Source organism: Varanus komodoensis, unplaced genomic scaffold (assembly GCF_004798865.1).
Source record: "Varanus komodoensis strain SLA01 unplaced genomic scaffold, ASM479886v1 scaffold25, whole genome shotgun sequence".
Classification (NCBI taxonomy): Eukaryota; Metazoa; Chordata; class Lepidosauria; order Squamata; family Varanidae; genus Varanus; species Varanus komodoensis.
In genome coordinates, this window is record NW_025335661.1 from 942,320 (window position 1) to 968,253 (window position 25,934).

General features: G+C 41.8%; 1 protein-coding gene across 1 annotated transcript in view; it reads right to left on the reverse strand.

The window, feature by feature from the left end:
- Positions 1-2,948: 2,948 nt before the first annotated feature.
- The window catches only part of LOC123024687 (rootletin-like), a 117,522-nt gene continuing 94,536 nt past the window's right edge, over positions 2,949-25,934 (reverse strand). The window contains exons 30-35 of the mRNA XM_044432732.1: positions 24,431-24,594; positions 18,061-18,501; positions 15,514-15,657; positions 7,463-7,594; positions 6,340-6,519; positions 2,949-3,245 (exon numbers count right to left, since the gene is read on the reverse strand). Coding sequence (XP_044288667.1) covers positions 3,162-3,245; positions 6,340-6,519; positions 7,463-7,594; positions 15,514-15,657; positions 18,061-18,501; positions 24,431-24,594 — 1,145 coding nt within the window. The 3' untranslated portion in view covers positions 2,949-3,161. The remainder of the gene's footprint in view (positions 3,246-6,339; positions 6,520-7,462; positions 7,595-15,513; positions 15,658-18,060; positions 18,502-24,430; positions 24,595-25,934) is intronic.

Here is a 25,934-nt window from a genome sequence, read left to right on the forward strand (position 1 = left end):
TATGCTATATGCTCAAAAGTAAGTCTTATGTGTTCACGGGGACTTATTAAAGTAACCACGCACAGGATAGCATTCTTAGTTTCAACTAACCTTTGTAGGATTCTTGCCCATTATGTGGAAACATTTCTTTGATATAATGCATGTAGGATCCCTGTTCAAGGCCACTACAGCTTTAGTTCTACTAAGGCTGACCTATAAATTCTTGTACAAAGCTCGTGATCCAGAGCTAAGTAGTGGCCTAACAAAGCTGACATGTTGTTTAATCCTTTTGCATTCTTTTAAAAGACCACACAGTGGCAAGTGCTATGATACATTCAGTATTTGTAATGAAAAAAGAGAAGTCCGAGTGGTTTGTTGGTAGCTGCAACAGAGTTGTTTAGCTTCCAGTGTTCTGAAGATAAAACTCTTTCCCACTGGGAACATGCTTGGAAAATGTACTTGCATTCAATAAAAAATAGCGATAGAAATATTTGTCGTAGTAATTATTGCAACGTCCGTTTCAATGCTGAATGGAAGCCAAGGAACAGATTCCTATGTAAGAACTGAAACTGAGCAGAAAAGAACAGCAGGGCTCCAAAGGAACAGCAGCAGATTAGCTAAATTCCCCCATGGAAAGTTTCCTTCATTGAAACTTGATCGTGCCAACAATGAATATACATTTGCTGGGATTTCCAGCTCTTTCCCTATGCATAGCTCAAAACCTGATGGTGGAAACTGGGCAGTGTTTAGCTTCTCCTAATACATATTACAACTGAGACTGGCATGTCATAGCTCTTGCTGTCTAGTACCTAATGCTCTAGGCATCAAAAGGCTAAAGTATCTGCTACTGATGTCCCTTCTGAGCAGGTATCTGGCCTTCATGAACTAGGGTACAGACTATTTTGAGGGGCTCAGGAAAATTAAATCATAATTTATAAGAAGGTAAAGAACTAAACCAGCCACTGTGTTTGTGTGTACGTGTGTTGTATTTCCAGACCACACAGTGAAGTATGGTTTGATCAGGGATGGAATCAAGGATAACCAAGGTTGGGGAACCTACTTGAGGGCTCATGCTCCACCAGAAGCCCCCTTGGAGTTGTTCTTCCTCTTCACAATTGCAGCCTGCCTGCTCAGCTGTAACTTATTCTGGCACAGACGTCAGTGGTGGGGAGATGGAAGACCAGCAGATGCCACTGCCTGGTTGCTCAGCAGCTTTCTGCCTGTCCGACAAGCAGCAGCAATGCTGAGAAAGTGTGCAAGGAGCAATACGCTTTGGTGACAATGGCCTCACTGACTTGGTTGGCAGGACATGCTAAGCCACCAGGGGATGGCTTAACATTGTGTCTGAACCTCCTTGCTTCCCAAGTAGTGGTTGTAAGATAACCCAGGGACTGAGCCAAAATAAATTATAACTAATACACAAGCAATCACTAGGGATAGAAATGGCTTCCAACATGTCAGGACACCAAACATCTCTCATTCTATGTGCATGGAAATTGACCCAATTAAGGGTTCATTGGTTCAAATAAACGTAACCCAATCTAAAGCTACTTTTTTGATAAAAGGCTTCTCAAAAGAGAAAGACAGATTTGTGAGTGCTGAGAGTTCTTAGCAACCCTTAGGTCCTCTACAGAATTATAGTACCTGGGGGTCATTGGTTGGGAACCCTGATGGTTAAGCAGGTTTGAGACCTATTTACATGCCTAATACAGAGCATGACCATAGCTGATGGTGGGTCTTTATGCTGCACTTAATGAAGAAGGATTTTGTAATACAGAAATGTACAACTCCCAGAAGGATACCTATGTTAGCTATTACAGGACAAACAAGAAATGCTCCTATAGCACCTTAAAGTCATAACAGAAGTAGATATATTCCTATGCATGTTTAGGTATACTCCTATACCTCCCACAACTACCCACATTATCTTTCATGGCGTATAGCCCCGTTCATCAGATGAACAGAATAATAAATCTGATATTCTCTGAAGTGCCCCAAACCCATTTTTGTTGTTAAAAGCTGTTAGAAGTTTCAGGGCCATGTATCAAATATTAAATAAATATAAATATATAACCCTAAACAACCAAATGGGGAAATCTGCAGCGCTGTGGAAATTGGTCCCCTCAATTTCTTTAGGAAATGGTTCTTTATTGTAACAATTTGCAGTACGTGTTCAGAAAAACAAACATTCACAAGGAAAAAATGTGGAACAATGCTAACAGGTGATGTTCACAGTAACTCCAAGATGGTTCCCTGTCATCACCAAGGAAACCAGAGTTTGATTTCTAAAGGGATTTCCTTGGAGCCTGTCAGCCGGCAGAGTGGGTGGAATGCTGAATGTTAACGCTCTGACATATCTTGGGGCCAGCAAGTCATGAGATGGGTTGGCTTTGAGTTAATCTCAGCCACCTGCCACCATGAAAATGGCTTGATGTTCATAGACACAGCAAAGGATTTGATCAATCTCTGGGTGCAGTCACAGTCAGCTTTCTAACTTTTGTTTACGCCATGGTGCAATTTTGATGCCAACAGAAATATCTGCCTCCTCTGTTTCTAGAGGGACACAGGATGCATCAATCTGTGATGATGCTGATTGTGTGGTCAGAGCCAGACAGCTACCATGGGTGTCACTAGGTAAGTGGGAAAGGGTATTGTAATATTACATGATGCACCAGAAAGTACACATCAGCAGCTCTTCAAACCCTGAGGGAGAATAAAATAACCCGATAAATGATGGAAATGCAAGACTTAAATAAAAGGTGTCCCCATCAGACCCATGGATTTTTACAATTTCTATGGCTGGTATAGAAAGCCCTACAGAGATCATGCAGGGATATGCAACCCAGAGACTGAACCAACAGAGAATCCCCTCCTTGTCAAATGGCCTAAATTAATTAGCTAAGCATCAGTGCCCTGGGTTTCAAGCATCTTAGAGAAAACAGCTGCCCCCACAGCAGGGTTTCCTCTTGGCAGCACGCTGCCTAGTCAGATGCAGTCTTTACTGTGCGTTCCAAGTGTTCAGTGTATTTGCTACTTGGGTGGGGTAGGGGAATATTACTTGGTGCTCAGATTGCTCTGACCATGAATCAGTCAAGGTGTGTCCCAATGCCTGAGCTTCAAGAACTCTGCTGAAGGCTGGTTTTGCACTTGGTCATCCTAGATCAGAGCACACTGTTTGCAAATCATTTTACTGTATGAAGCATCTGGCTCAGATATGCTTGTCTTCGTCTCACTTCTTGATCCAGTTTCTCTTTCAGGGCATTCACCTGCAGAAACGTAACACAGACATGCATAAACAAGGTTAGATTATGTAGCCCAACATTTTGTCTCTAACAGTGTCTTCACATCCTTCAGAGGAAGCACTCCTATCATCCAAACCTGGCAGGGATGGCTAGTTGGAGAGGTTTATGGCCACACCACAACCTTACCACAGACCATGGGTTTTCAGAAGTTTGTTAATCACGTCAACAAATCACCTTGCCAGGCTTAGGAAACACAAGCCTGATGAGGGTAGTTATGTAAACCGGGCCAGCACACAACCAGTGCATACACATTGGCTAATGGGTGGTGCCTGACTGGTACCTAAAAGATCCAGAGCTCAGGCCCATAGGAGAAAAAAAAACAAAAAAACAAAATTAACCAACCAAACTAACAAAACTAGTAATGCCCTCCCCCATATCCCCAATCAAGGTGCACTGAAGTACTCAAAGTAATAGTCAAGTTGTCCCAAGGCAGGAAATCTTACAAGTAACTTCTCCCCTTCAATTAAATAATGAACAGCCTGTCGCATTTTCAGCTACGTGAGGCAGCGGCCTCAGGTTCTGAAGTGCGTATGTGTGTGCCTTTAAAGGACCCCGGCTTCTGAGGACACTCCTATTTGTAACTAGGGATTTATGGACATAGGTGAGGAGCACATTCAATTTCAGGGGAATCCTCCCCCACAAACCCTCACAAGAGGTTCTAGAAAAACAGAAGAGGGAATATATGTGGACAAAAGCCAGCTATTCCACAGATCAGTTGCAACAAAGTTCATCAGGACCCTGGACCTTTATGTCAGTGAGGGGCATTTTTCTCTAATTACATGAAGAGCAGCATCTTTCAAAATGACTTTCTGCACAATGGACTTCTATCTATAAAAGCTCATACTGCAGTAAATTTGTGAGGCTCTTAGGGGCCACAGGTCACAGTGACTTCTGAATGCAAAGAACTAGAAGCCCTTATCCTGCTCCCTAATCGATTCAACTTTCTGTGGCCTAGCACAAAACCCCAATGCCAAGTATGACCACATACCCACTGGAATCTCTGCAACCATCTTTCCATGGTGCATGTGCAAAAAGCAGATCCAAAGCAGAAACATGATTACAGAGCCAATGAATCCCAAACAATCAAACAAGTCAGCAAGCCAGAGCAAGACATACACTCACAGATTATCTTGCCCCAAATTAAATTATTGCTACACATTCAAACAGTTTTCACAAGCAGACCCATTTCTATTTTCTTCCAAGGTAAGGGGCCTGGGCCAGCTTAGAGGAAGCAACAAGATGAGAACAGATGATACTTCATTTAATATCCCCAGTTCCTCACAAGTGCCAATAGCAACTAACAAGACAGCTGGATAAGATGCAATAATTGCAATAACGGAGGATCCCATTCATTCTGCCTCAACCCTGCAGAAGGTTTTTTTTAAGTGTCTGAAAAAAATGTGTATTTTTTAAATAGGAAAATATATACAGATTTCATGGCTGGAAAGTAGCCGAAAGGGAAATAGGTAACAAATTTCTGTTGCATTAACTTCAAAAATCAAAGTTTTTAGGATAGTCCATGAAGTACCATTACCTTCAGTACTATCTACTAATGAAGTGCTCCCTAATCTCTAATAACTTCTTCCCCAGAGGAGCAACTACCGGACATAACCAAGACACATTTAAAAGAAGCATCGCCTGTATTCATACTTTTCCATCTTTCTGAGCACCTAAAGTCCTTGTAAAGTATGGAAAAGGGTGGAGGCACTGAGAAGAGTCAGATGTAACCAACGAAACTGTAGGATCTCACTGTGAAGTGGGTAATCTACTAGCTACCTGCTTTTGTGAGGAAAGATCATGTGTGGCGTGGTTTTCCACTGACAACTCACCTTTGACAACTGTTGAAAGAGTGTGAACTAAAAACATGGGCTCATTTGCTGTGTCTCTGGACCAATATCCATGGCTGATGCCTGCTGCACTTTGACAATGGAAAGCTTCCAGGGCATTGCCTAGACAAGTCTTCCCACCACAAGACTGTACCTCCACACTTTTGCAAATGTTGACTATCTTTTTAAATGGCAAACCACTGAAATCCTTGCCAATGGCACATTGGATGGGTTCTCACTAGCTATCAGAAATCGCAAAATGTCATCTCAACAAGTATGTGTGTAAATGGGTGAAAAGCTGGGTCAAAAGGTGAGTAAAACATGAGTTGTGATCACAGGAAGAAGCTGAAACAAGCTCTCCTGGGATACCCACTGGAGGACTGAGGGGGAAGGACTTGGGTGAACACTCCATGATGAGGCTGATAATTGGCTGGGTGCACCATAGGTTGTTTTGCAAATAGCCAGCCCATGTGCGAAGCTCTGGTGGCAGTTATGCGCTGTTTGTAACACTTGATCAACCCCAGCTCCCTACCACTTGTACCTATACGATAAAAGCAAAGGTTCACATACATTTGTTGTGAGTTGTTAGGCCTTCATAGGTTAGCTTATGCACTGTGACTTTTTGCTCCCTACAGTAGACATTGCTTCACTTGGAGGACTTCAGTGCATTCTGCAAGAAGATATATTTTGCTTTTTTTCCTTCATACAAAGCTAGTGGCTTCCTAAATTGAAACCCTTGGAACCAGGCTACCATTCATCTAGAGAATCAGATAGGCAGCATAGCTCTTGGCCGGCGTCTACATTAAACCATCTGGAGAGTTGGAGAGCATTCAGAAAGAGAAGGAATCTGGAAGCAGCAGCATATTCTTCTTCCTTGATACCGTCACAATTTTGCCTTCGAACCTGCCAGTTCTCCCAATAATTTCCCCATTCTTTCCATCTTTAACCCACTTTTTGCCCTAATACTCCAGAGTTCACGACAAATGTGCATAATCCTCTCAATGTACACAAAATTATTCTGTTCCTAAAGAGTGAACAAAGGGTGGCACTTATTCCTCCTTCTCCCCCAATGTGTTGCTATTGTCTTAATCAAAGTGGAACAAGTAGGCTGCAGTGGTGAAGCGAAGGGGCAGTTCCAGGATGCTCTTGTCCAAAAAGCTTGTGGGTTGTGAGCCCTTAGCAGGGGAAAGCCATGGTGGACTTGGATGAAAATAAATATGCCCTGGTCTCACCTGCTCCTCCAAGCCTTTCATCCTCTGCCGATGCATTCTCTCCCGGGAGTCCAGCCTTCGTTCAGCCTGGAGCTGAGCACTGTGCAGCCTCTCTGCTTCCAGCTCCAAGTCTAACTGATGCTGGGATGTGAGCTCCATCAGTCGCTGGGCATGTGTGTGTTCCAGCTCTACAATCTGGGCCTAGAATGAAAGTACAGAATGCTGCCTAGCTCTGCAACTTTGTTGGCTTTTGGAAAACCTTCTGCAGCACTAAGTTCAGTTTTATCTTATTACACTACTGGGTAGAAAGTTGCTGCCCACGAAGACCAGCACATTAGGTCTTCTCTTAACTCAGTCCCATACACAGGGGGACACTGGTAGTTTGTTTTTCACTTTTGTACCCTTTGAGCTCACAGAGGGGGTGATGACTATCAGTAGCTGAAACTTGTGCACTGCCAGCCTGTAAATCTGGTGCATTTGGAGCTCAGATAGAGACCACTGCATGGAAGAAGACATAATCAGAACTTGTTTAGGTAGCCATCCCTCTCAATCCACTTATTCCCATAATGTGTGTACACCTCTCTTAAATATTTATTATTATTTTAGTTATTAAATACATTTTTATCCTACGCAATAGCCCAAAGGCTCCTGAAGCATGTTATCGAGCTCCCGAAGCACTCAAGCCACAATCTCCCTGTTTCTTATGTTTTTCATCTCAGTTTGTCTTGTAAGCAGTTTTATACTCAAACTGAGTAATGACTTTTTCCCCTTATGCAATGGGACTGAACAGGATGCACGGCTGGCTTCAGAAACACTGGTGATGCCAAAGATGAGTTTTTACTGCTTTCTTCTCTAGCTGTTGTGCTTGAGTCAACTAAGCTAAGCTATGAAAGGTAAATTCTGACCAATCATTATACAAGATAGAGATGGCAAGTGGGAGGAAGTAGTTTAACTGTTAGATTGAAAAAGGAGGTGGGTTTTCTTTTTGCAAGGTTAGAACTAACATTGTAAAGCACAAGTGTTTGGATAATAATGCAGGAGGTGCACTATCCCTGGAGATATATGAAGCACCACCTTGAACAAAGTTAATTAGAGAAGTAATTCCTTGTAGGCCTCCCATTCAAGTTTGTTGAGTCCAACTGACCTGCAGGCGTTCATTTTGCCTCAGCGTTTCCTCCATTTCCTGCTGCAGGCTGCTCAGGGACTGATCCAGTTGCCCCCTCATCTGACTAAGTCTAAAGGTGTCATCTTCCTTCCTGAATTTCTCCTGCTCTGCCTGAAAAGAAGACACCAGAATCCCTGATTCAATACCTGACAGAACCCAGATGCTGCTCTCACATGGTATCCTCACCACATTTAGCAAAATCCTGCCAGCTCTTCCAGTTTTAAGATGCAATGGTTGGTGAGATTTTGGTGGTGCTGGGATTTTGCAAGGCCTCTGGGAGAAGGCCAAACATGTTATGTTCTTGGAAGGGATCCAAAAAGATGTTCTCCCACAAGGTACCACTAAACTTTCTCAGTATTCATCATAGGCAGAAGTTCTGGTTTGGAACCAGCAAGCAGAGCTCAAGGGCAGATGCACAATCACTATCCCTTAAAAGAAAAGACAAAAGAAAAAGAAATAGTCTGCAATATACAACATATGATTTAACCTCATGTGCTTAAAGATCACCATTTGCTCTGCCTTCTAATCCCTCTGACACTGAAAATATGGGGGTTAAAGTGGAGACTAGAGGATGCTGAGCAAACATATCCAGATAAAGCTAATTATTCAGGGAAGAATTGTCTTCCCAGGAAAATGCCAAAGAAGCAGCCAAAAATGAGAAAGAATGAGGATGAGGGGGAATTAAATGAAGATCAAATATGGGGATAAGTACTCTTATGAATCAGTAATGGGTTCATGAACAGACAGGAGACAAGAGGAAAACATGTTCAGTTCTGACAATGGAGAGATGCGGCCCAAGGATCTGCAGGGGGGCCAGTGCTTTTTAATTTGTTCATAAATTATCAGGACATCAGCCACATTTGCTGACAATGCCTTATTACTCTCACAAAAACAGACTGTTGTTCCATGCTAGGCTACCCTAAAGGATCTCTGTGAACTGGAAGAATGTGCATTAAAATACAAAATAAGCCTTGATGAAAGCAAGTGGGAAGTCATGAACATAAGGGCTGAAAATTCTCATTTCGTGTATTTGTAGGTGGGGACTGAGCTGGTGGTGACAGGCTGAGAACAAGATTTGGGGGTTGTTAGAGATAGCTGAATAAGAATGCAAACCCAGTGTGTGGCTGCTGTGAAACATGGCAAATTCAACACTGGAGATCATTAGAAAAGGAAAAGGAATAAAAAGTAAAACTGTAATACAAATCTATGGTGTGACCATAGCTGGAACACTGTGTACAGCTTTGGGTAAGGCACCACACCCTTAAAAAAGATATTGAACAGCTGGAGAATGTGCAGAAAAAGACAACCAAAATGATCAGGGAAGGTTTCAGCACTGGGGGCTTGAGTTTGGTTTTAGTTTAGGAAAAAGCCCAGAGAAGAACATGAGTAAGGGCCAGGGGGGCATGATACAATTGTGTGTGGTGTTGAGAAAAGGTAGAAGGAGCTTTTTTCTCTTATAATACTAAATCCTCAGTCATCCAATTGATCAATAAATGGCAGATGATAGAGGACAAATAAAAGGAAGTATCTCTTCACACAGTGCATAATTAAACTAAGGTAGTCGTTGCCACAAGATGTTTTGTGGGCCATTAATTTGGACTGCTTTAAAAGCAGATTAGACACATCCATGGGGAATAGGACTATCAAAGGCTATTCATCCTGATGGCTAGATAGTACCTCCAGTACCACAGACAATAATGCCTCTGGACAAGAATGCTGGACAAGACAATGCCCTTATACTTGATTTAATTGCTACAGTGCGGCTTGACTTGCTTGAAAATCAGATTTCACAATCTTGCCAATCTTGTGCTCTGAATTCTGAATAGGCATTTTTTTACCATTTCTGGAAATGAGCTCTGACAGGAAAATTCTAAATGTGCTCACTCTGGGTTGCCCATAAATGCAGGAGTTCACCGTTCTTTTGAATTTAAATTATAGCATCACATTGGAGGAACATGCTCTTACTTTGGGCATTATCCAGAAGTTCATTTTCTACCTTACAACAGAAATGGGAGGGGGGATACCATATGTCATTCACACATTGTATTTGTTTCTTGATAATGTTTAGATTGTCTGTAAGGTTATCCCCCAATAGATCCCCTTCTCTGAATTCTTTTGAGTCAAAGGAAATCCTGCCCATGCCACCCTTCTTCATCAGTTCTCCAGCTACCTGGAACACAACTGAGATCCAGATTGACGAGGAAGAAACCATGTCGCTGCAAGGGACAAGGATCCCCAGCTGCAAGGGGGAATAGAGGGGTAGAACTGAGTTGGATGATGGCATTCATAGAATCATAGACTCGTAGAGCTGAAAAAGGCCATGAATGCCATCATGTTCCACCCCCTGCTGTCGCAGGACACCAAGTCACACCATCCCACCCAGCTGGCCATCCAGCCTCTTTTTGAATGTCCCTAGTGTGGGAGAGACCACCACCTCTCTAGGCAGCTGGTTCCACTGTCGTATTGCTCTGACGGTGAGGAAGCTTTTCCTGATGTCCAGCCTGAATCTGGGTGATCGCAACTTGAATTGATTATTCCATGTCCTACATTCTGGCATCAGCAAGAAGAGATCTTGACCTTCCTCCTTGTGACAGTCTCTGAGGGACTTATAGAGTGATAACATGTCCCCTCTCAGTCTTCTCTTCTCAAGACCGAACATGCCCAGTTCTCTCAGTCTCTCCTCATAGGGCACTGTTTCCAAATCCTGGATCATTTTTGTTGCTCTCCTCTGTACCCTTTCTAATTTTTCTGTGTCTTTCTTAAATCTTGGTGCCCAGAACTGGACATAGTATTCCATATGAGGTTTGACTAGTGAGGAGTATAAAGGAACTACTACTTCTTGTGATTTGGAAGTAATTGACTGTTCTGTCTGAAGAAAGAATATTTCCAAATAATGTTTGGGGTGAGGAGATATGCTGTCCCTTTAAAACACCGTGCACACTTATTAGAAGAAAATATTAAAGGGAAGAGAGAAGGAGAGAGGCAAAATCCAGAATAAATAAACGGCCACATCCGGATTTCCCCTCTTGAGACATCAATAAAGGGTTTTATGAGCTTGATATGAATTACCCTCCCTGGCCATTTACAGCTGATCTTCTGGAACTCATTAACTAGCTTCTCCCCTTCCTCCAGCTCAGGGAAAGGGGTTGTGTATTGGGGGAATTCAGGGGCACTATACACAAGGCTGTTTTATGTTTGCAGAGATAAATATTTCTAATGTTCTTTTGCCATAACAGAAAAGTATCTCATTCTTCACCCTCTTCGTTTCTGCAGCAAGAACAATCCATTAAGATGAAAAATAAATAATTTCTAGCAAATGTCAAACTGGACCCAAACTACCACTTCTGGAGGGACTAGGCAAGAGGCTTCCTTAGCCTTTCCTTGTGAAGCTCACATCTGCTCGAGATGACACATCCCCATCAGTTGAGGCATTATTGTACAGTTTTAACATGGATCATAAATAATATAGATTATTTCCAGGGGCTAGAGAGATAGGAAGAAGTATATTTGCAACAATCAGCAAAGTGCTACACTCTCTCATACTTGCTAGATCAAAATCTTTTAAATAAAAAGGAATACTTTGGGTATGCAATGTTTGCCAGGAGGGAAGTCCATCTTTTCTTTTCATCCCACTGTGAAGTATAGCAAGAAAGGATAGCAACAGGCTGTGTTCGTACATCACAGTAAGCCTGAGTTTGCAAGAATTCTGGCTTCTTGGGAATGAGCCAGCATGTTAGTGTATGCTGCCCAATTACATTTAATGCAAACAGGAGTGGCTAAATAAATCCCAGACCTTCTGTCCAGGGTTTGTTTATCAGGACATATAAATTGGGAACTTGAGCTTGTCTCTCTCCAGACCAAGAACAAGGTATGGCTTATGGCTTGCAAATGAACAAGCCACTATGAGAACCCATGGACTTTTTAAAGGGTTGTTTTACCCATGGTATGTTATAATGCCATCTAAATGTAGAAGACTGATCCCATCGTGGATAATGTCCAGTGGCCAGTGAGGCACTTGGTAAGAAAAGCAAAAAACTTCTGGATGTTCTTCCTGAGCTCACCCTGGCCATCACGAGGGACAGCTGCCCCCAAGTGCTTAAGCAACACTTGAGAGTTGCTGGAACTGGCTTGCTGCTCTCCCCAACATGACCGAGAGCCACTTTTGGCTCACCACAGCTTTTGTGCATTTTAAGCCTGGTTTTTCCCTGGAGATTGTGATAGGCACGATCCCTTTCCTGGTGTCCCCAGTGCAAACAACCTTCTTCTGTGTCAGATGCAGCAGCACAAAGGCTGTGGCATGTGGCACGGAAGAGGGCTGCTGCCTGCGTGATGTGTGGGGCTTGATTCTTGGTGAACAGCATGTGAATTCTGGGCACACTTGCCAGGAACTTGGACTCATGGCTGTAATAAAGTGGCTTGGACTCTGCAGAGCTGAACCCAGGGAATCTGATGGATTCCCACCCTCAAAAGAGATTCCTCATGCAATCTCTAATCCCAGTTATGGCAGCCTGAAAATGCCCGAGTATCTTGGAGGAGCTATCCATGGCTGGTGAACATTTATTTTTTTAATTTACACTCATACTAATTTTCTCAAGTGTTTCAGAAAATTATCAACCCCCCTTTCTTGCCACACTTGCATGACTGTGCTTGAGTATGCCAACTTTTACTGAAGTAAACTGAATGAATATTTGATAGATGCACTCTGAATGGATTAAAATCCATGAGCAGAAACTTGTATTTGAAATTTTGGGAAGCAACTTTGGGAAGCAAAATGCATGTTATATATTTTGGTGTTTCAGCAGAGAAGCCACATCTCTATTCTCCTTCAATGTACAGTGGTACTACACTAACAAGTAAGAAATAACTTGCTACCCTTTAATGGTGTCCTAAATTAAGACTACCTGGCTGCTCCCCCTATATCATGGCAGGGCTGTTTTTGCCACTGTGGGACAATATAAATGAGTGAATGCACTTTATATGTGTGTGTTTTGTTATTTAAACTTCAGCTGAGGGATGTTTTGGGGCAGGGGGGGGCGTTGATAAATCTTTCCTTTTGTGATTTAGATTCTGATGAAAAAGACCTCCAAACTATTATTTGTCCCAAGAGGTAAATACTAGCTTCAGGGAAGGTCATTTTTGATAAGCCCTGCCCCCATCTGTGCCCTAACCATGGTTTGTTAACCACAAATAACCCTGAAAGAGAATCCAAGGTTTATTTCTAGGTTATGAATTCTGAAATTTTATACCTTGGTTGTTAAGTGTGAACCCAGAACCATGGGTTGTTCTGCCAGGGTGCAGAGGTGGCAAGCAAGTGTGATAAAAACAAACAAACCAACCAACCAACCCTAGCCACTTTGCGTTCCAATACTGCAGTCATTGGGAAATAGGAAGACAATGTGAAAGGAGAAGGGAAACAACCCAGGTATTGAGGAAAAAACTATGATGTGTTCAATTCTTCCAGATAAACCCTGGGAAGAGTAACACATGATGGGTTAATCATCGGCAAAAAACCCATGGGATAGCATTACCAGTCACAGTCTTAATTGAGCCCAATTTCAGGGGTAAATTATCTACTGCACATACAGGCTAATCAGAGGCAGGAGTTAAAAGCTCTCTTTTTATTATCAGCAAAATATTTTGTGTTGGCTGGTATAATATCATGTGCTTACTTTAACAAAGAAAGGCATATCATTCACTATGTTGGGTCTTACTGGCATGTAATGAAAAAAGTGAACTTAGAGTACAATAGAACAAAATTTAAATAGAGAAGTTTGGCAAAAACTCAAAATAGTTCCCAAGAAAATTGGGTGTAAACAAATGCTATTCCTGTATTCTTCAGAACTATATATAATCAATATTGTGTATATCCATACAGAGAACTTCTGAATACAGAGGGATGTCAGATTCCCAATCTTTTATCTGGTGTCCAAAACCTGCTCCTAACAGAGCAAACTCTAGAATGATTTAAGGCTAGAATGGGAAGCCTGTGATCTTCCAAATGTTGGACTGCAACTTCCATCATCCCTCACTATGGACTTTGTTGACTAGAATGATTAGAGATGAAATCTGCAAATATCTGGAGGCCCACATGTTTCCCACTGGTACCCTAGCCAGCTTTAATGGCAAACCATGCAACTTTATGGATAGCTACTCAGCAGTGATTCCAATTTAATTCAATAGGACGTACTCAAATAAGTGCATACTGGACTGTATCCATACTGCTTTGATTCAGACAAATGGACCTCCAAAGTTTTACTTGCTGAGGAAGCAGTAGAAGTCCAAGATCTAAACAATCAGGTCCCCAAATTTCTTGCTCTTTCAATTTCCCTTGGAATCAACTTTTGGAGGCAGCTGTCTGCATTGAACTGGTTGGAAATGGAGGCAATAAAATGTATAAAATGCTACAGAGTGTGGAAATTTGTTGGCACTAGAGAAGGAGAAAGGGACAAGCACTAACTAAAGATATGGAAACTTCTACATATCACTTTTTGGAACGGTGTCTGCAAAGGTCAGCTTGAAGAGGCTTGCATTCACTTTAGAGGAAGCATCTGCCACATGGTTTGGATTTTGCTTTCCCATCACAAACGCTAATTAGGCTCATCCAAGAGTGCCCCTGCTGATACCAAACACATGTGTGACAAATTAATTTTGTGAACTTGAACCAGTGCCTTAGAGCTTTTCTGATCGGAAGAGGAGAGCAGGTAGCCCAGGAATGTACATGCATCAGCGTGTGTGTATGTGTGTATTTATTTGTGAAATCTGAGATTTGCCTTTAAGGATGAATCCCAAGAAATGCATTATTTGGATGGCATTCAAAGAATCTGAGAGTAGTAATCCTGTGTGCATTGGGAAGTCATTGGATAGGGGCCATGAAACAAAAGTTATGTTAACATGCACACTCCTACACTAAAGTTCTGTGCTTGAAAAGACAAAAGGTACTAAAGTAGGATTCTCTTTACATTTTGGCAGTTTTCATCAAGTTACTCATATCAGCAATGTGAAATGTCTGTAGTCTAAAAGTATATCCCATCATATAGATGTATTGTGTGCACTAGAGCATGCAGGATGCATGAAGATGCAAAGTTTTCTCAATTATAATCATGCATTTCTGTGCAGGGAATAAGCGGCAGCATCTTTACTATGTTTTGCTCTTAATCCTATGCTGAAGTGCAAAGCAAAAGTGAAACAAGGAGAAATGGGGAGAAGTGCAAAATCATTTGGACGTGAGAGTCTCTGAGTACAAGTGCAGGATAAGAGCAAATATCAATCTTGTTTATAGCCATTCATTTCAAATAGTATCCATAGACCATCAGGGTAACCCTGTATGAGTAATAATTACTAACTTTGTAAAATACTGGGCACATCTAGCAGAGGAAACAAAACTCTCATGTAAATCAGAAGGAGAAACTAAGGCAACTGTTACTTAAGATGCTCAGGAGAAACAACCCCTTAGTTCAGAGAAAGGAGCAATACACAATGATGGGAGCGGAAGTCTTCTGCTAATTCTTTTCCACTAAGAATAATCATGCCTTGCGTCTGGCAGATGAGAAGTTGCACAACTCTTGAGGAATAGTAATAAAAGAACCCTTCTCTTCAGTCTAGAAACTGTAGCCCAGTACCTGAGGACACGCATGGCAAGGAAGTGCTGTCAGACTGGGCTGGGAGAGTTCTCCTGGGAAGGAGCGAAAGGGAAGTGATGAGACTAAGGGAAGTCACGACATAGTGAGGTACTGTTTCTTACTCAGGTATGTCTGAGTACTCCTGCAGCTGCATGTTATAGCAAGGAGGCTCTTTAAGCCTCTAAGAAACACAAAATAAAATTTGAAAAATGTACAGAATTGCATATGAATGGGGGAGAGATTTTGTCATAAACATGAAAGCACGTGTAATTCTTCTACAGGCATCTCTAACAACTGGCCTACCACAATCCACAGAAGAAGAAGGTAGAGTCCCGCCCAGGCTAAAGGTTGATGCAAGATACCTAAAACTACAAAACACTTGCTTCATCTTCCTTTCCCATCATTACTCACTTCTTGGCCCATCTGCTCCTCCAGGTTTCTGCACCGCGATTCCATCTCACCCAGTTGATCTTGCAGCAAATGTACTGTATCGGTCAAGCTATGGTTCTGCCTCTTGCTATCAGATAATGCTTGCCGCATGGAGTCCAAGTGATCCTGGGAATGGAGAGAAATCCAAAGAAACAGAATGTTGCAAAGCCACTTGGTTGAATAAATATGGACTCAGTCCATATTAACCAAATACCATTTCCATGGCATACACAGCAAATCAACCTGCTCCTTCTGTACTTTGTTGTCCGCTTAAGCTAATGGAAAGAAAAGATTTGGTCTGCAACAGTACTAGTCGATTTTTGTTGAAGTTGTTTTATTTAATGTTTTAAATTATATTTTAATTTGATATTTTATCTTTATTTTTGGATTATACTGTTAATACATTTTGAATATGTTGACATAGTGTTATTGATTTTAGAATGCTGTGTGGCTTTTTTGTGCAGGGAGCCCAGATGTGAGCTATTATAGTGGCATATAAATAAATAAAATCCTTCCCTTGTACTGACACCTTTCAGAAAAGGAGGAGGAATATAAAAGCTGCCTAAGGCTGAGTCAAGCCATTGGTGCATCAAGCACCAGACTGCCTACACTGCCTGACAGCAGCTCTATAGGATTTTGGACCGGTTTCTTGCTGTCCTACCTGGTAATGATAGGGACAGAAGCTGTGACCTTCTGCAGCAAAACATGTACTGTACCACTGAGTTAAATCCTGCCTAGATGATTTACAGACCTGGCAGCTATCTGGTTTAATCATGGAGATGGCAAAGCCAGCCTGGAAAAAGGATCTGAGATTGGAATTTTCTTTGGGTTAATAGTAAGACAAGGTCACAATAGTACTCAGTGAAAACAGTTCATCCAAAACAGATTATCGACTCATGCTAGCTGACCAGAATGTTGAACATTTGCCTTACATTTAAGCAATGTTCTAGGGCTTTACTTAAGTAAATATGGGAACTAACAGCACTATTTCACTTCCTATGGTCCTAGAAATTTATTACTGAGCATTTTAAATATTTTCATATTACAGTTATATTATAAGTCTTTATTCTTTTGTGAAGTATTCAGAGAGCTTTGGGCATTGTGTGGTATAGAAACGTAGTAAATAAAGTAATTCTAATGTTTTTAACCTCTGCCTTTGTCCACAGCTATTCTCAACTTCAATAGGGCTTTCAAACCAGTGAAAACACAGCTCTTTCAATTAGTTTTCAATTTCTAACATTTCACGGGGTGGGGGTGCTAGGAAAAGGAAAAAATAATATGGCCTGTAGAAAACTCTGTAGATCCAAGCCAAAGAAAATATTGGCATAAAGTCTCCTGGAGAGACACCCAATGCACATTTCTATGTTATCCTAAGAAACTGCATGCATATACAGTATAAACTGATGGCTGATGCATGTGGACCTTCATTTTCGTTAACATGCAGTATTTCAGTGTTGTTGTGAGACTGGCATCCTGGGCTGTGCTTTGCTTTGTGTCATAAGGAGAGGGGGCAGATTCAACTCATGAAGCCGCTAGCTGATGGAAGAAGCAGGGAACCAACACGGAGGTAGTGCTTGTTTGCACACACTGTTTAAAGCAGGGTGCCTAAAGCTTGGCTCAGGATACAATGAAGCTGACTCAGTTCACATATGACACTGTGGCAATGCCTAGGTTGCTTAATTCAGGAATTGTGACGACAAGTAGACTGTGCATGAGGCACATGAGCCATTTCAGATTTCAGTTAACAAACCAGGAATGTACCATGCCTCTTTAGCACATGGTTAATGAACACAGAGTAAGGCCAAGAACTGAGCATGTTGGGCTAACTCTGGGCTGTTTAATTCATAAACAACCCAGAGTTTCTGCATGTACTGAAATCAGAAAGAAGCTCCTCTGTAGCACACATGTCCCTCTCATTATGACAGTTCTTGAAATGTTGCCCTTGCCCAGCCAGTCTTTCCCCGTCTGCTTCCAAGCAGATTAGGATGATAGGCTTCTAAAGTCCTTATTAAGTTAAAACTGTCCAGCTAGTTTGGTTTTGTGATACAAAAGAAGAGTATGGCAGTAGTCATTAAGAAAAGACAAAAGAAGCAATGTTAGAAGTTAGAATATTGGACATTGGGAAATGCAGCTTAAAGAAGTTGATTCCAAGCTCACTACTTCTCCTTTCCCAACCAAAAGGCATTTTCTCCATCTTTAGGATGGTTCAATGCTGCTTGTTGGGTCAATCTGCAGGGACATCTGACACTAGTTAATTGGTCTGCTTGTTTGATCTGATGCGGTATAATCAGAGTAATAATATTAACGTGGGATGCATCTGGTTCTCATTGGTTTCTTGGCTTATCTCTTGGTCTACTGGCCTTGGTAATTCAACTAAGAATTCTGAACTAGATTCAGATTGAAGTAGCAACCTTGGAAGGCCGTATTTTAGGACAAGTAGGCCCAGTCCCTACAGCCATGATGAAGCCACTGTCTTGACTCATATGGACAGGCAGTGGCTACACATTAGCAGTAGCCAAGCCTTACTACCTGGAGCAGTCGACGATCTTGCTCTGCAGCAGTCAAGGCCTTCTGTAGTTGTGAGATGTTTTCGTGCAAGGAGGAGGAGCCAGCAGTAGCATCGGATAGCGCTTGAGACAGGATCTGCACCCTGTCTTTCAGATGGTTTTCAGTGCCTTCTGTCCTGGCCAGTGAGTGGGTCAGGCGGTCAAGTTCCTGCTGCAGTTGTGCAGTTTTGCTCTCCTTATCTCCCAGCTGGCAGCGAAGAACCTGGGCCTGCTCCTGCAGTGACTGGATCTCTGTCTCTCTCTCTGTCAAGTTGAGTTGGGCCCGCTGCAGCTCTCCTTCTACAGACCTGCGACTCAGCTCCAACTTGGTGGCCCTATTTTCTGCAGCCTCCAGTACTTCCTTTAGTTTCCTCTTCTCTGTCTCTAGTTTGGCTTCTTTGGCTTTCAACTTATCGACTTTGTCCTGTAATAGAAAAAGACCTTGAAGACAACATGCAGTTTCTGTTTTTCCTCTTTCACACTCAGGGAGGAAGGAAAAAAAGAACCCACTAGATACCATTAAACCACAAAAGCATAGCTAGAAAGGATCTTGGAGATCATCTACTCCAGTGATTCCCAGGGGAACAAACCAGGTCATTTGGGGTATGCAAGAAAAAAAAAAAGTGGAAATAACAGCAACTATATTATTTACAAACATTTTGCTACAATGAAGAATACAATTTTTGGAAATAGGCTGCCAAGGGGTATGCAAGTGAAAAAAGGTTGGGAACTACTGGGGTCCAAAGCTGGGGTTCCTCCTCCAGCCCATGGAAGCAGGCAGGTTTGGAAAGGTCTTGCGAGTCACATTTCTGTGATGATTGGGGTCAAAGACAAATGGAATGGGGCCATTTAAAAAATATAAATAATACCTGAACATTGTTGCTTAAAGCTCTTACTATCAGTAACTAAGCCTTAGGAGAGACATTTTAACCTTTTAGAATGAAGAAAAATCTGTGTCAAAGCTGGGAAATGACCAAATGAACACTTAACAAGAACATGAGCAGAGAGTAAGTGCTGAGGAGACTTGGAGATTGGAGTGTGATCCTGGATCCAAAGTTCCCAGTCCTTATTCTAGTCTACCCTCTTCTTTAATGCAAGTCTTGAAATGCAGGATACAACTACACCAACCCGGGAAGATAGCCATGCACCCTCTTCTAATAAACCCCGAAGTGAAGGAGAACCCACCATTTCACAACTACATCCCAGAGTAGGAAGAATCCAGAGCTTGAAATCTTGCCACTGCTCTTGGACTTGACATCGGGCCAGTTCACATGAATACCACATCCCACCATAGCTGGTTTATGTCCTAACATGATCATTTTGATTATTCAGTCTCTGGCAAGGGGGTGCCATGATTTGCTGAATAATCCAGACCTAAGCAGCAGAAGTTGTTTAAGAGTTAACCAACCCCCAAATGATCTTGTAAAAGATTGTGATATTTGAGGATAGTTTAACTCTGAAATAATCCCTGCAGCCTGAGTTCAGATGTCACAACAAATGGTGGCAATTCCTTACTAGGAGTGAGATATTCAAAATGGACCCTGGCATGCACTGCAACCTACTTTAGCTTAAATAAGAAACAGTTGGATGTGGTGATTGTGTGAACCTGATCACTTGACACGCTTCACATAATCTAAAGAAGTCATATCCACTTATTTAAATTTAAATGGAACCTGAGCAGCATGGCCTATTGTCATACTGATGCAGTGAGAGCCAGTGTGGTGTAGTGCTTAAGAGTGTGGGACTGGGACTCAGAGGATCTGGGTTCTAGTCCCCGCTCAGCCATGGAGCCAACTGGGTGACTTTGGGCCAGTCACAGACTCTCAGCCCAACCTACCTCACAGGGTTGTTGTTGTGCGGATAAAATGGAGGAGAATGATGTAAGCTGCCTTGAGCCCTTTGTTGGAAAAAGGCAGGATATAAATTGCAATATAAAATAAATAAAATGCAGGAGGAACAGTACTCCAGTAACCCTACCACAGTCCTGGAGCATCGTTTCCTGCGCTAACAAGCCATGCTACCCAGGTTCAGGATAACACAACGAGCCATAGCAAGCAGGCACCTATGGCCATTGTTCAAAAGTGGGTGATTTGACAGCCCCTGTGGCTGGGCTGTCATGAAAACCAGGTCAATCATTGAATTTCAGAGAGAAGTCTGAGTGATAGAAGGGGAGAGGATTAAAAGGATGGTCCAGAGCTATGATGTCACTGTTGCATTTAAATGTCTCTCCCTTGTTTTCACTCCACAGCCTTCGAATCTGTACCAAATGGCTGGCAATGGCCTAAAGAGTACACATATGTAATGTGTACAAGCAGTATGATACTGGCTTTTCTTGACCCAGGAAAAGCTATACAATTTATAATACATTTGAATTTTATTGTTCTGTCAGGCTACAAATTAAACTTTGCAAAATTTTTGGGACTTTATATTAGAAGTTAAACTAAAGATAAGCAAGTGAGACCAGACTAGGTAGATGGAAATCTTCCAGAATTAAGTATCTGGAACTTTGGTAAGGAGAAGCTATAACATGAGAAACAGAATTTAACAATTAACATGTGTTAATTAATTGGTTGACCTTAATTACTGGGATAATATACATCTTTCCTTGATGGGGAGACTATCAAAACTGAAAATACTTCTAAAATTTGTTTTAATAAATATCATCTTTAAGGTTAACAGATATAGATTAAAAGAATGTCGGGACTGTGGAACAGCTTTATATGGGAAAACATATATCTTCAAATATCACTGAAAACTTTAAAATACCCCTGGAAAAGGGGAAAATAAATATTCCCAAACTTTTAATGTACTGTGACATCCATAAGCTGATTTCTGCTTTCTGTTCTTTAATTAGTTATTGATTCAGAAAATGATCTCTCCTATTTATTGCATTACTCCTCAGTTTGCTGAGGAATTTTTGGTGAGGGATATTGTTAAAAGCATTTGGAAGTTCAGGTAAACAATGTTTACTCAATCATCTATTTATTGACTCTCTCAAAGAACTAGTGAGGCAGGACTTACCTTACAAAAGCCATGTTCATTCCTTTTCAGCAAGGCTTTTCCTTCTACATTCTTGATATCTCTAACTTTAATACATTTAGATTTCTAATCTATTTAAATTAGATTAAATTAAATAATAACTTTCCACCAATTTACCCTGAACAGACATTAAGCTATCTGGTATGTAATTTCCTGGATCCCTTGCAAATGGAGTAGAAATAGAGTGTTTGTATATGTTGACACATAATAACCTGTCAAAAAGGCAAAAGGGGAAAATGCACACACCAGAGACATATGTGATTGTTGGACTATTATGTTTTACTGTATAGTTATGGCCTATTTTATCCCCACCCCACTGGGGCCATCAGAAACATTTTCATCACCATCCTCTACAGATGATTTAAACTTAAACCAGAAGCTCCCCAGCTTCTATCAGCTTTCTCCTGGGATCATTTTAAAGCTGCTCTTCCACCTTTGATATTAAGTACAAGCAGTCTGGTTCCATTCTGGCTTAAGTGGATTTTTTTTTTTTTTTTTTGGTACAGGCTCTGCTTTCCCCAAAATGTTCCCCAGTGCCTAAAAAATCTAAACCACTCTCCTCCACACCATCTTTTCATCCATGCTTTGAGACTTCTCATCTTTCCCTGCTTGCAGATGAGGCAGATAGCATTTCAGAAGTCCTGCCCTTCATGCTCCTACCTAGCAACCTACATTTGGCTTCCTGGACTTCACAGCACTACATTTCTTCCGGTCACTAGTGCTGATGCGCATCATGCCTACAACCAAAGTATCTAAATGACTCATGATACCCACAACCTTTGCACCAGGCAGGCAATTTAATACAGTCTGCATACTCATCACAAATTCAGTTGTCTGTGTTTCTAATAATCAAATCTCCCAGTACCACAAGCCACCCACCCTGAGGCATATTCTCAGTATGAGAGGATATATTTTCATCCTCCAAAGAATGGGCCTCCTCTAAGGCATAATTTCCTTCTTCAGTGTGATGATTTCCTTCTCAAGGCTTTTGTTATCCATGCCTGAGGAGGAGCTGTTACTGTAGGCTTGGAATGCAACTATGGAATGACACCCTGAAGGTGTCATCTGTATAGCTTTCTGCCTTTCTCAATTTCTCCAGTCTAGCTTTTGAGATTCAGCAATCCAAGCACACATCCATGACTTCTGTCCAGCCTGCAGACAGTCATATATGCGACACTCACTGCAACACATTGGATACACACACATACTTTTGCACGCTTTTTATCTTAACAGCTGTTTTTATTGCTATTTTCTTGGCTTATTCTCCTGAAAATATTTACCTGGTTTATTTACCTGAAAAATCACATTACTTATGAGCAGAAGGCAGGACAAGATTGACTGTCCTTACATAGAAACAGAGCGAGTCAGAAGGGACCTCCCAGGCCATCTAGTCTGACCTCCGACACCAGCCGGCTCCGCTCATGACATGCCTACCATGTGCATGTCCAGCCTATCTATCTTACCTCCTTACCCAGTTGCTAAACTTGCACAGGTACTTAGCCCAAATGAGTGCTTAACTTCTTTTTACCTTAATACTTTGTCACTGGTACCCAGATGCTTTGTCAGCCAGTTTCCTCATACTTAGTGATAATATACATTATTTTTTGATTAGGAACAGTTTGCTACGTAAGTTATTAGGAAGAACAGATTTGTATCTCTTTAGTGTATATGTATAATGTGTTGTTAATCACACAATGATCAGCTGTGATTAGTAACAGAGTGCCCCTCATTTAAGGGAAGAGCTTTCTCAGCGCTTCCAGTCTCACAAGGTTGCCTGATGTGGGGTCTACTTCTCCAACCTGAAGCATGGGAAGCTGTCATCTGGAACTTCCTTTAGCAATGAATCAAACAACATGCCTGATATGCTGAACTGTGCAAGCAATGGTGTCATAAGAACTATCTACCCAGCATGGGGGACTTTCAAACACCAATCCAACTTGCACACAAATCTACCATGTTCTCAAGTTGAAGAAACAGCAACAGAGGGGCAACTTAGAGGAAAAATGTGTGTATCAACTGTATCCCAAAATATCAGGTTGATTATTAGTGGTGTGTGCAGTCATTACTGTAAATGTAATTGTTCCTGGACAGCCTAACACAGAGGCTAGTGAGCAAGATCCTTCAACCGGGACTAAGGTGGAATATTCAAGAAGGTCCCCACTCTGATTCCCTGCTGAATGCACCATCACTTTCCATCAACCAAGTGTAAATCGCTGTGTGAATTACACAAACAATTTACATTGAAACTTACCACATCATAGCCTCATGGTAGCATTACAGAAATGGAAAGAATCAATATTTTATGGAGTTAGGTAATAATATACACATTATTATACACTTCACTTTACCACAACAGTTATTTTTCTCCACAAAATAGGAAGCTGAACTACACCCAAAAAGGTGAAGTTATTAGGTATATCAGTGGTAACAACCCTACTTTTATCTGAAAGCTGAATTCAATTTCAGAGAAATTTCCAGGGGCCGTATTCCAGAAGGGGGTGGGATTTGACGCAAAGGCATAGTACCAAAAGCAGGGAGGGCAAGGCCAAAAATGCAAGCATATTTTAGCTCTTACTGGTAGGAACAAAAACCTAGGTGAGGCATTTCAATCTATTAGAATTAGAGTGGAGGATGTGCAAAAGTCAGAGAACTACCAGATGATTAATATTCAGGAGGAAAAGTGGAAAGCACCTGATGATGTGGGGAAGGAACCATGGCTGTCTGAGGAACCCTGGAGGGTTAGGACCCCAATTTGACTCAATGTGACTCATGAGTCTGAGGTTCAACACCCCTGCTTCATATTATGATAGACCCTTAGATGCTATCCCAACTCTTTCCAAACCCTCTTCAGTTCTTACCTACACCTCAGTTCCAAAGGTTATGCAGTTTACATTAGCAAAGGAAGAAATAAAGGGTAAAAAACACAGTCCACATCATTCCATTTCATTGAGAACTGAACATAAAAGCCCACTCATTTTACTGGGATTGGATCTTCTGTCACAATACCATAAGCCCGGGCCTTGTCCATGTTAGCAATTTTGCATGGGGTCTTTTGCCATCAAAAATCCTTGGGACAGCTTTGAATTTTATCCATTTTTGGCAGTGTATATCTTCTTTTTCATAAAGTAGAAATGAGACACACATATTTGAAAATTGTACTTAGCAGAGAAAAAAGGCTGATTGCAGTTGCCGCCACTGCAAAACACTATATGGCTTTGTTACCATAGAACATGTAAAATGGACTCTGTGAAGGAGTAGCTCCATGATGCTTTCTTTGAGTGTTTCCTCCCTCCAAGGAGGGTGTCCGTGCCCACCTGCAATTCTCTGTTCTTTTCCTGACATGTCTGCAAGTTGCGCTCCAGTGTGGCCACCTGTTCTGCAGAAGCCTGTCGCTCCCTCTCTATTTTCCGAATGGTCTCCTCCTGCAGCATCAATGTTGCCTGTGCACTGCTCAGACGCCCATCCACTCCACGTTTGCCTGGAGGGGAAAAGGCTGCTCTTTAAGGGAAATGATTGTTGTACAATGCAAGGCTGGGGGAAAGTTATGCAGAGAAAACAACTATTCAAATGGCACCCTCATTTAATTTTTACATTGCTTCATCTGCTTGACAAATCCTGCTTTGGGAATGACAGGTGAAGCTCACAGTAATTGAAGACCACCATTCATCAGGGGCAAAAGAGGATCTGTGTCTGTTTCCCATCTTTGATGGGAAAGATAGCTAGGTGACATCCTTTTGCCTCCCGACCCCCAGATACCCAATTATATAAAGGATGTTAGGTTCGTATTGTTTTACATGGCTAAGGGTACAATCCTATAATGGAGTCCCTGACATTTGGAAACCATTGAATTCAGAGGTGTTCAAATTTCCAATGCCCTGGTTGAATGAAGACACAGGGGAGGAAGAGTGAAGGAAGTGATCTTCACCTCCCTGCCCCCCTGCTTTCTTGAATTTCGCTAGATTGGCTTTTCTGCTTGTCTACTGAGAGCACTGCAGAGAGGGAAGGAAGCTGGACAATGCTCAGAATACCATATTCTGGCCATTCCAGTCTCCTTCCCTCAACACAATGCTGAGAACACGCCATTTTTCCTTCTCAAGGTTGTTTTTCTGACCTGGGAGAGGCAGTCAGTAAAATTCTCCCAACTCTGGGTTCAAGGGGAGGTATCTGGGGTCAGATCTCTGAGGTCAGAGCACTCTTCCCAACAGTGGAGGAGTTTTCTGAGCTGTACTATGCTCCCTAGGTGCTCATCCAAGGATCATAAGCTTGCTCTTTGAAACTACTATAGAGTTAAGGTTTTGAAACCTTAGAGATCTGAGAATTTCATGAGGACTTGCTTAGGATTGGCTGCTTAAGGGCACAGATCCCACATGGCTTTTGTTTTCTTCAAAAAGATTTTAGAAAGTCCACTTTCTGTAATGAAAACTCCACATGATATGCAATATATGCAACAATTTCTCAACAATTTTTTAAAATTAAAAGCAGTTTGGGACTGTCTAGCTTTTTGAGAGAAGGAATAAAGGAGAGATACTTAATCCTTTCCCTATCCTTCTTAACCCACTTTTCACCCTGCAAGACTTCAGATGCATGTATGGGTGAATTAAAACATCCAGTGTGGATATGACTGAATACTCCTCCCCACCAGAGCTCCCATCATAGCCTTTCAGAACTGCTTTTGTTTTTTAAAAAGGTCAAAGCTTCATTGACTTCATTGCCTTCAACTATTTTTGTATAGTATGTAGCTTATCCTACAGGTGCAATCCTTTTCCCAGGAAACAAACAAAGAGCTCTATCATCATGAGAAGTAAGGGAGGAATACAC